Consider the following 12078-nt stretch of genomic DNA (forward strand, 5'->3'; position numbering starts at 1 on the left):
GTTTGTGGACAATTATAATTGTGAACAATCCAGGACTAAGCCCGAATGTCGATTGTTCTTCTTGGGTGGCAACAGCCGAGCTTCATCCTGCACATTAAGTGGAGAGGTGCTTGCATAATGGTATTGTCGCTGAACTAGTAATCCAGACATCCAGGGTAATTCTCTGGGGACTCGGGTTCGAATCCCATTTTGGCAGATGGTGGAATTTGAACTCAATAAAACATCTGGAATTAAAAGTCTTAATGGTGACCATGAAACCATTGTTGACGGTTGTAAAACATCACATGACAATGGCAAACCCAGATCCGTGATGACCATCACCTTGAGGTTCCTCTCCAGGCTATTTACCATCCTGACTTGATCTATCGCCGTTTCTTCACTGTCGCTGGGTCAAAATCCTGCAATTCCGCCCCTGACAGCACTGGGGGTGTACCTACACCTCCATGGACAACAGGGGTTCAAGAAGGCAGCTCAACACCACCTTCTGAAGGACAACTGGCGATGGGCAATAAATGCTGGCCGAGCGATGTCCACATCCAATAAATGAATTTTACCAGGAATTACTGGATAAAACTCAGCAATGTTTGGAACCATGAGAAATTTACACCTTCCTAGCCAACGGGCACTGTAACCTCTGAGTTCAGCTGAGTACAGACAATTGATTGAATCAGGGTTCATCTCGTCTGCAAGTCTCAGCTTTCGGCTTACTTGCTAAGCCATTGTTAAGCCTCCAAAAAATATTTTTATCACTTACCCACTTTGTGAGTAATCTTTGCTATTTCATTTCACTTTTATTTGTAGTCACTCTTCTCCAATTTTATTTTTCGCATGTCCTGCTGACTAACTGTCATAAAGAGGATGATTGACATATTTAACCCTTCTCCCAACAAGCTGGATTACAATTATCTTCCTTGTGTTAAAATATGCTCGTAGGATTATAGACAAGTGTGTTAAGCATTTATGCATGAAATGTTCCTCTACTTCAGCATTCAATATCGGAGGTAATTTATGCAGGAACTTTGGTGATTATGTTAAATACTCGAATATATGGCTTAGACATCTGCATGACGGTCACATTTTACCATTTAGAGTTACTTCTCTTTTCTGCTTTCAGATTGTGCAGGCTGTGGCAGAGACATTAAAAATGGACAGGCTTTACTGGCTCTTGAGAGACAGTGGCACCTGGGGTGTTTCAAGTGTAAGGCTTGTGGGAAGGTCCTTACTGGAGAGTACATCAGCAAGTAAGTGCTAATTCTACTGTGTGTTGAGGTGCACAGAATCCAAAGGCAAACTTTCTTTATTCCATTTTACATTATAATGTCCAACACCAGCATTACTAATAGTAGGATTATTTGGATGTTGAAGGTTAGGAATGCTATTGTAAGAGGAATGAAAATTGATTAAATTAAATGGAAAACTCCAGCATTGCACAGTGTTTTTTCTAAATCACTTGGCAGAAATAAATAGTCACCAGCTTGTTCTTCAACCAAGGGGCAGTCAAAACCTGCACTGGTCCTTCGAGTCAGGTAGTGAAGCAGGAACAATTTAAGACACAATATGAGTTAATATGGGCCACTGGATTTCCTTATCCATACTAATCTTGTGACCTTGTGACCACCTTTAAGTAAAAAACATAATTTAATTGATTTTATTGTTTAAAAAAGGTTTGTTGTGTAAAACTCTACTGGACATGAGTTTCACGTTTTAATATTTATCCCCAATGGCTTCTGTTAATGTTTGTAAATGTGTGTATTGTTAAAATTGGTAGTATTGACATTTCGGAAATCAATGTTACTCCTTTGTATGTGATACAAATTCTAATTCTGCTATAAATTTATAAGAGCTTAACTTCAGGTCTTATTTATAATCAATGACATTACATTTTGCACAGTCATTAGCACTATTGCTTCACAGCGCCAGGGACCTGGGTTCGATAGCCATCTTGGGTCACTGTCTGAGCGGAGTCTGCATGTTCTCTCTGTGTCTGCGTGAGTTTCCTCCAGGTGCTCTAGTTTCCTCTCACAAGTCCTGAAAGACGTGCTTGTTAGGTGAATTGAACATTCTGAATTCTCTCCGTGTACTCGAATCGGCGCCGGAGTGTGGCGACTAGGGGTTTTTACAGTAACTTCATTGCAGTGTTAATGTAAGCCTACTTGTGACACTGATAAAGGTTATTATTATTTCAATATTGTTCTGATTTGTCTTTCTTACTTTTACCCCCAAAATCTCCGATAGGGATGGTGCCCCCTTTTGTGAACAGGATTATCAGAATCTCTTTGGTGTGAAATGTGAAGACTGTGGCAAATTCATAACTGGAAAGGTCTTGGAGGTAGGAACAAAGTGTCAATAGACAGACTGTCATCTTTAATGTAAGGATATATTCCCCACATAATTCCCAACTGAGTGCAAATTTATATGTTCTGTTCTAGTGAATCTGAGGTATTTTGTTTATGAAAAAGTGCATAAATGCTCAAAACATTACATGTATCCTAAAAAATATATTAATGTTGGCAGCTTTGTGGTGAAACATTACCATCCATTGTGCTATTTTCCCTGGCATTCAGGAGCTTTCTGAGGTTTGCCAAATACAACGTAATGGCCTGGATTCTCCGTTTCTGTGTTGACACCAACAGAGAATCCGTGGACTGTTACGACAGGAAAATCGGCGCCGCACCTGCACCGATTCCGCTACCGGTGAAGCTCTCGCACCAGTGCCGAGTCCATGATCAACACGCGCAGGGCTGACAAGCTGAAGCTGCACATAAACAATACCCTCGCGCCCCCCCCCCCGAAGCCAAAACAATGGGACAGGTTGTGCTGGAGCGCCCATACAGCTGATGTATCGGCTGGGGCCAGAGGGAACCCGGGGGGTGTGCCCCGGTGTGGTCACCTATACAGCCCAGGGCACCAGATTTAAAGCGGACTGTCAGCGGCATGCACAGTGGCGTGAATCACATTGACACTGTTTTCGAGGTGATGAAGCATCGCGATTTGGCGTCAAACCAGCAAAGTTTGGCGTCGGAAGCTATTCTCTGCCCGATCGCTCGCCCCGATTTCACCGTCGGCTAATGGAGAATCCCGCCCAAAATCTATTCTATCCGTGCTACTTCATGCTCAATTCACTTGAATATCTATCATATAATACTGCATAGATGTTATTGCAACTATATTAATGACTAGGTTATTTAATCAAGGTAGTATTATTTTCCAAAGCCCGCTTACAATCACGGCTGGAGTGAAAGCAGAATTGAGCACTGGGACCAAGGCATTTGTTGTGAAACAGTCTAGCTATGCTGCAAACAGACTGACTGATTGTTGATTGTATGGTTCTTTGTGCGATGTCAGTGACCAACATATCGACACTCAGCTGAACCTCAAAGAGTCATGTGTTGTGTAAAATGCCTTGATATATTTGGCTGTGAAAGGTATTTTTTAGAACAGCTTGCCTGACACAGGGTAGTGAAAGATACCACTAGTGGCATATTATATGTATTACAGCACTGCCCGTATATTAAGGGTACAATGATAAATCCCTGCCTGCTGGCTCCACCCAGCAGGCGGCGTATAAAAGTGTGTGCTCTCCGATGCTGCAGCCATTCTGGTTCCAGCTACAGGAGGCACAACATCTTGCTCAATAAAGCCTCGATTGTTCCACCATTCTCGTCTTGTGGTAATTGACGGTGCATCAATTTATTGAGCAAGATTTTTTAAACGATGGATCTCTGCATCAAGCCTGATCGCCTGCAGCTGAGCCCTCAAGCAGCCAACGTTACGTCCACCTTTGACCACTGGCTAGCCTGCTTCGAAAGCTACCTCAGAATAGCCACTGAAGAACCCTCGGACTCGCAGAAGCTCCAAGTCCTCTATTCACGGGTGCGCCCTGACATTTTTCCCCTCATCCGGGATGTGCCCACCTACTCCGAAGCGATGGAGCTCCTGAAGGGACATTACGTTTGACCAGTGAATCAAGTATACGCCAGGCACCTCCTGGCCATGAGACAGCAATTCCCCAGGGAGTCTCTGGACGATTGCTGGGTTGCCCTGCACATCCCAGTTAGGAACTGTGACTGCCAGGCAGTTACGGCAATCCAGCACACTGAACGTTTAATTAGAGACACTTACGTGACAATCATGAAGTCTGCATACGTCCGCCAGCGGCTACTGGAAGGGAGTACACTCGATCTTGCGGGAACTAGGCAGCTCGCTAATTCATTAGAAGTGGGCTCCCTTGACGTTCAGTCCTACGCCCCCGACCGCGCTGGACCCTCATGGGCAACGTGGGCCCCACCAGCTGCTGACTCCAGCTCACCGCAAGCCTGCACCGCACGGCAGCCAGCCAACACTGGGGGGCCCAACAAACACCCCAGGCAGTGCTGCCCGGCGCGGAGCGTGACCTGCAATGGGTGTGGGAAGAAAGGACACTTCGATTCTGTTTGCCACTGTTTCCGTCGGTCGGTCGCCACTGTTTCCAGGCACAGAGTTCCTACACCCCCCACGTGTGACCCAGGGGAGCCGCCATTTTCCCCTTCGCAAGCCATGTGCAGCTTGTGGGTGCCGCCATCTTCCTCATCGCAAGCCACATGCGCCTTGTGGGCGCCGCCATCTTGGGTGCCATTTTGGACAGCGCCTCAGGACTCCTGCTCGTCTGGCCGTTCATCGCCTGCAGCTACCTCCGCCACCGCTAACCAGCCCGGGACCTCCCAGCATCTGCCGCAAGTCACCTCTAACACCCTGGATCAGACCCGGCCCCGCGACTGTGATGACGACGGTGAAGATCGATGGGCACGAGATGACCGGCCTTTCTGACTTCGGGAGCACCGAGAGCTTCATCCACCCCACTACGGTAAGGCGCTGCTCCCTCCCGGTACACCCCGTCACCCAGAAAATCTCCCTGGCCTCCGGATCCCATTCCGTGGAAATCCAGGGTACTGCATCGCGACCCTCACCGTCCAAGTGGTAGAGTTCAGCAACCTCCGGCTCTATGTCCTTCCCCACCTCTGCGCTGCCCTGTTACTCGGCCTGGATGTTCAGTGCCATCTCCAAAGCCTAACCTTAAAATTCGGCGGACCCCTGCCCCCCCCTCACCGTCTGCAGCCTCACGACCCTTAAGGTCGATCCACCTTCCCTGATTGCGAAACCTCACCCCGGATTGCAAACCCGTTGCCACTAGTAGCAGACTGTACAGCGCCCAGGGCAGATCCTTCAACAGGTTAGAGGTCCACTGGCTTCTGCGGGAAGGGGTCATTGAGGCCAGCAACAGCCCCTGGAGAGCCCAAGTGGTGGTAGTGAAGACTGGGGAGAAGCACAGGATGGTCATTGACGACAGTCAGACCATCAATCGGTACACGCAGCTCAACGTGTACCCCCTCCCACGCATATCTGACATGGTCAATCAGATTGCGCAGTATCGAGTCTTTTCCACAGTGGACTTGAAGTCCGCCTATCACCAGCTCCCCATCTGCCCCGAGGACCGCCAATACACTGCATTCGAAGCAGATGGCCGCCTCTATCACTTCCTTAGGGTTCCCTTCGGCATCACTAAAGGGGTCTCGGTCTTCCAGCGAGAGATGGACCGAATGGTTGACCGGTACGGACTTGCGGTCCACCTTCCCGTACCTAGATAACATCACCATCTGTGGCCACGATCAGCAGGACCACGACGCAAACCTCCAAAAATTCCTCCAGACCGCCAAACTCCTTAATCTCACATACAATAAGGTGAAATGCGTGTTCCGCACCAACCGCTTAGCCATCCTTGGCTATGTCATGGAAAATGGAGTCCTAGGGCCTGACCCATACAACATGCGCCCCCTCCTGGAACTCCCTCTCCCCCACTGCCCCAAGGCCCTGAAACAATGCCTGGGGTTTTTCTCCTATTACGCCCAGTGGGTCCCTAATTATGCGGACAAGGCCCGCCCACTCATTCAGTCCACAGTTTTCCCCCTGGCAGCTGAGGCCTGCCAGGCCTTCGACCGCATCAAGGCAGACATCGCTTACGCCACGATGCATGCGGTCGACGAGTCCCTCCCCTTTCAGGTGGAGAGCGATGCATCGGACGTAGCTCTGGCCACCACCCTCAACCAGGCAGGCAGACCCGTGGCCTTCTTTTCTCGCACCCTGCATGCCTCCGAAATTCAGCACTCCTCTGTCGAAAAGGAGGCCCAAGCCATTGTGGAAGCTGTGCAACATTGGAGGCATTACCTGCCCGGCAGGAGATTCACTCTCCTCACTGACCAACGGTCGGTTGTCTTTCATGTTTAATAATACACAGCGGGGCAAGATCAAAAATGACAAGATCTTGAGGTGGAGGGTCGAGCTCTCCACCTATAATTATGAGATCTTGTATCACTCGGGCAACCTCAACGAGCCCCCTGATGCCCTATCCCACGGTACATGGGCCAGCGCACAAGTGGACCGACTCCGGGCTCTCCACTATGACATCTGCCACCCTGGGGTCACCCGGTTCTTCCATTTTATCAAGGCCCGCAACCTGCCCTACTCCATTGAGGAGGTCAGGACCATCACCAGAGACTGCCAACGCTGCGCATTGTGCAAGCCGTACTTCTCCCAGCCAGATAGAGCACATTTAGTGAAGGCCTCCCGCCCCTTTGAACGCCTCACCGTAGACTTCAAAGTGCCCCTCCCCTCCCCCGACCGCAACACATACTTTCTGAACGTGATTGATGAGTACTCCAGTTTCCCTTTCACCATCCCATGCCCCGATATGACTTCTGCCACGGTAATCAAAAGCCTTAAACACAATCTTCACTCTGTTCAGTTTCCCCACTTACGTCCACAGCGATCGGGGATCCTCTTTCATGAGCGATAAGCTGCATCAGTTCCTGCTCAGCAAAGGCATCGCATTGAGCAGGATGACCAGCTACAACCACCGGGGAAACGGGCAGGTGGAGAGGGAGAATGGGACCGTCTGGAAAGCCGTCCTGCTGGCCCTGCGGTCTGACAATCTCCCAGTCTCCCGCTGGCACAAGGTCCTCCCGACGCCCTCCACCCCATCGCTCCTCTGCACCACCACTAACGAGACCCCTCACGATCATGTGTTTGCCTTACCCAGGAAGTCCATCTCCGGGGTCTCACTCCCAACATGGCTGACAGTTCCTGGACCCGTCCTCCTCCGGAAGCATGTGTGGACCTCTTGGTCGAAAGGGTCCACCTCTCATACAAACCCGCGTGGCACACCCTGGACGGGCGCCAGGACACAGTCTTCCTCTGGGACCTGGCACCCGCTGGATCCCCACCCACGACCCCCGACCTGACACCGCCCCCCCCGGTTGCCTCATTCACCTCTGCGCCACTCATCCTCCCTCCAGCGAACCTCAGTTCCACTCAGCCCCCACCCCAGCAGGATGCGTCCTCCAACTGGATCCACTCAGGGGTGACGAAGACGAGGACAACATGCTCCTGGAGTCGCAGGTGACCAAGTCGGCGCCCACATCGCCACCAGGACTGAGGCGATCGCAGAGGAGGGTCAAGGCCCCCGACAGACTTAATTTGTAATGTTTCCACCACCCCCACCGGACTCTTTTTTTTTTTAACAGGGGGTGAATGTGGTAGTCACCACTAGTGGCATATTATATGTATTACGGCACTGCCCATATATTAAGGGTACAATGGTAAATCCCTGCCTGCTGGCTCCGCTTGATTTTTAGCTCTTGCCTGGGCCAGGATCTAAGATGGGCACGCACTAAACAAAACACTGTCGGCCTGCATGCTGACTCGCCGACTCCACCCCGCCCCTCCCCCCGGCAGCCAGATTAACGGTGACAGGGGGAGGCACAACATGCTAATTAAGGCTGTCATGGGCCATTTAAAGGAGGCCAACTGACATTTCTGGTCATCTTTCAGTGTCCAGGATGTCAACGCTCCAGGTGTGCCCAGAAGCCTTCCTGCCTGCCTGGGTAACATGACAGCTGCATAGCACCATTGAGGGGGCCCTCCTGCCTAAGTCATCACAGCCCCACCCACCTTGGCAGCTAAGTCTATCTTTGATCTCATTTTTTAAATTGGAAGAGGGCACCTCCATTTTGAAACATCCTGTCCCTTACTCCCTCTCAGTACGTCCTGTTGCTCCTTGCAAGATAGCAGGCCTCTGATTGGTCCTCCAGCTTCTCGAGCTTGCCCACCGTCCATAATTGGTCAGCGAGCCAACATCTCTGGGTATTCATTGGCCGCCCTGGGGCAAATCTCAAAGAGTGACTATTTCTCTCGCAGTGCGGGTTTCCGTGCTGCCTCATGGGGAATTCAGAAAGCAGCAGGGAAATTCCTTCCCATGGTTGTTGCTGCCATTCCGTTCAGTTTCGCCAGGATGATGCTAACCTCTTTCAAAGTGATTTAAATTAATTGACCATTGGCAATGAAACGTGCTCATAGTGAATCAGCACCCCCATCTCACATTGCCCACAAATTCCTTTTCCATTGGCTTCAGATCAATAAACGATGAGAGAGGGTATGTTGCTGTGTGAAAAGTCTAAATAATATAAAGCAAGTCAGGTGCTGGAGCTCAGCAGTTATTTCATAATCATTAAAGGTCAGAATAAATATTCTAGTGTGTTTTATGCTGCATTTGTAAATCCTAAAGCTGAATAAGGCTTTAATCAGCAGACTGCCGCCATTCCAGCCTGAAAGTTGCTGGAACATTCAGCATAAACATACTGAATGTACAATTGCACTGACCCTAGCAGAAATGGTCAATAATGTTAAAGGACTATTGTCACAGAGAGAAGGCCAATCAGTAGTTTCTGCAGTGTGAGGTTCCCCTACATTCTCTACTTCTGTGATTACAGACAGAACTTTCTGACATGAACCTCCTGGTCATTGTGTTCCCTGTTACCCCTTCATCCCCATTGAAATTCAGTTTTAGAAATTGTTTTACTATCTTCCTGGAATCGCAGAGGGATGAACTCCTCCGGCAGTGGAGACAATGTTGCAGACCCCAGATCAAAAAACGTACCTTGGGCTGGATTCTCCAGGCCCCCAGCCGCATGTTTCTTGGTGGGATTCTATCTTCCTGCCACTTGTCAATGGGATTTTCCATTGTAACCACCAGACGACGCTGGGAAACCCGCTGGTGGGGAGGCGCTGCCAGCGGGAAAAGTGAATCGCAATGACCGGAGAATCACGGTCCTTGTCTTTCAGTACGTCTCAAAATGGAGACGCCCTCTCCTTCCTGCAGGCTCAGCAACCCCTGTGTCAGTGAAATGCTGCCCTGGATCCCAATACCCACATGGGCTTGGCTGCTGCTTTCGGTCCTGGTGATGGGACTACTTGGTGGGAAAATCCAGCCCAACAGGAGCATTGGGCTCCTACAATATATACCTAATAGCATTGATTCTTGTCATTGCCAGGGTAATTGAAAAGCTCTTCTTTGAATCGATGTACTTCGATAGGGTGAGCATCAGGGACCTCAGGTTGATGCATCTTGCACTTACGTTGTTATGTAGCTATTAGGGTTTATTGTTCCCACATTCTTATAACTTAATGACCAAGGCTTTTTTCATCATTAGAATGATGCTCTTTTTCAATTACAAATACACCAAACCTTTATTTTTGCTTTAATTTGGACCGGTTAGAGGCTTGATATTTGACATTGAAATCATTGCCAACAATTAAGACTCGGAACTAATCGATGGGATTTACTATTATGTAATCATCGAATGCTAAAAGCTTGCGCTTTAATTCAGGTACAAAACTTGCTGTTGTATTCCCCAAATAATAAAACTGTGCATCAAACACCCACCCTAACGTTTCGCTGCTGTCTTTTACTGGGACAATTTGATTTTTCTCTTTAAAGATTAGTTTTACGGCGGCTCATTACGTTGTGTAAGGAAAGGTAGAGATCCTGCATGCTGGTCACAGTGTGTGAGAAGAGTTCTGTATTCCAGCATGTGGCCCATTGAATCAATTGTATTCCACAATGTAACCCATTCTCCTGCTCTGAATAGACAGTCATCCAGAATGTGCCCACTGTTCCGCTGTGACCGGATATCGTCGTGCCATTGATTAGCTCAGGGATCAATTGAAAAATCCGTGACTGATGTGAAGTAATAACATTCTGTCACAGAAGCTTATCAATAATCTAATACAATGGAATAATAATACAGCTACATATCTCAAATGCAAACAAATAAATTTCCAATTCTTATTCTGACAAAACACCCAAAACATGAGCTAATATTCTCCCTTAGTAGATGCTGGGAAGTTCCCAGCATTTCTTTTATCTTTCTTACAAATCTAATTCAGTGTTTAATCAACAGTGATGGTTGCCAGAAAATAACTGTCGATAATTAAAGGAGATTCAGGGAAGACAGCCAACGTGTAAGAATTGGCTTTAGTGAGTCTTCCATTTGGGTGCATTCTTCTTGAAAAAAATCAGTGAAAAGGTTAGAATTAATCTCCCCTTCAATAGTGCTGCTTCAATATTTTCACTTTTCTTTTAATCACAGGATTATATTTACTCACTGAAGACAACATTGGCCTCTCTTTTCTGTGACTTTAATATCGTTAAATGGATAGCTTAATATGAAGAAATAAAACAAGACTAGGTGATAACCACAAGGTAGCACTGTTATGCCATGCAATGTTTTAGCTACCAAGGTCTTAGTTCTTCAAAAACTTTGCCAAGGTTCGAGTAAGATGTGTTTCAGCCAGGTTTCACTGAATCACTCGGCAATTATTGCAGTGATAATTCCAGTGTCCTGAAATATCACCAGCTCAGGTGGGGATTGCATAAACATTTTAAACCTGCGGTATCTGTTTTAGCCTTGCAATCAAATCAGTTTGATTGTCAGCAGTCTCTGACCAGGTTGCAAATATTGTTAGTCACAATACAAGTGTTATGAGGTTTAAAAGCACAACTAGGCAGATTGAAGGGATGCTGCATTGTTTGGGGCATGGCACGTTTCAAACCAACGCCATTAACAAATTGAATATTTTAATGTAGTAAAGTTCAAGTTGTCGATTAGTCCAATTAAAATGAATATTGTAAGAATTAACAGCTGCAATGTATTGAATATGTATTACTGACCAGAATCAAGCATATGACAAAATTGGAACATTTGGGTTTAAGTTGGAATTGTCCATGAACTGCCTCAATCTTCTTTTTCTCCCAAGTAAATTAGTGAAATTATTTTGATGAAATGACCACTCCCAGTGAAGGTCTGGTTTGGTAGTTTCTCCCCTTCTGACCTTATGCTGAAGTGAAGGTTGCTGATGAAGCAGCTGAAGATGATTGGGCCGAGGACACTGCCCTGAGGAACCCCTGCAATGAGATCTTGGGCTGAGATGATTGGCCTCTAACAACCCCAACCATCTTCCTTTCTACTCAGTATGACTGGAATAGGCGAGTCCTCCCCTAATTCCCTTTGACGTAAATTTTGTTCAGCCCCTTGATGTTAAGGGCAGTCACTGTCACATCACCTCTGGAATTCACCTTTTTTGTCCAACAAGGCAGTAATCAAATATGGCAGAACGCAAACTGTGCATCAGTGTACAGATTATTGCTGAGTAAATGCCTCTTCCATCACTCTGGCGATGATTGGGAGTGAGGTAGTGGTGTGTTAAGTGGCCCAATTGGATTTGTCCAGCCGTTTGTGGTCAAGAGATAACTGAGAAATGAGTTAAGTGGATGTACCGGAACAGCTGGACTGGGCTACATATTCTACGAGGTGATTATTCGTTGGAACGAGAGTGAAGTTTCAAAGTAGATTTGCTTTGCTGGACATGATGGCAAACGCTTGCTGTGGTTGGGAGAAATTTCCAACTCCAATGGGAGAACTCACTGTCAATGCAGCTGGAAATGAAAGGCTGAAACAGTGAGCTGGTGTGGAGAAGATCTAAAATATTGACTTCTTTAATCCCTACATTTCAAGCAATAAACCACGAGAAGCTGGACATGTCATTTACAATAATATGGTGACAAATTTAAACATCCCCAGCTCATCCAGGAAGCTGAAGAACATCTGGGTAACTTGGACTATTTATATGTCAAAGTTGTGATAAGAGATATTTCCATCTTAAAGGCTGATAGTCAGAAATCCGCTGTGTGAGCATTTCATTGTCTCC

At 47.4% G+C, this 12078-nt stretch overlaps 1 protein-coding gene across 7 annotated transcripts in view; it reads left to right on the forward strand.

Annotated features, from left to right (window-relative positions):
- ablim1b (actin binding LIM protein 1b) overlaps positions 1-12078 on the forward strand; it is a 408263-nt gene that overhangs the window by 264361 nt on the left and 131824 nt on the right. For all 7 annotated transcript variants that reach the window (XM_038773460.1, XM_038773458.1, XM_038773461.1 and 4 more), the window contains exons 5-6: positions 1115-1241; positions 2236-2329. In XM_038773460.1, coding sequence (XP_038629388.1) covers positions 1115-1241; positions 2236-2329 — 221 coding nt within the window. The remainder of the gene's footprint in view (positions 1-1114; positions 1242-2235; positions 2330-12078) is intronic.

Source organism: Scyliorhinus canicula, chromosome 16, assembly GCF_902713615.1.
Source record: "Scyliorhinus canicula chromosome 16, sScyCan1.1, whole genome shotgun sequence".
In the NCBI taxonomy this organism is placed as follows: Eukaryota; Metazoa; Chordata; class Chondrichthyes; order Carcharhiniformes; family Scyliorhinidae; genus Scyliorhinus; species Scyliorhinus canicula.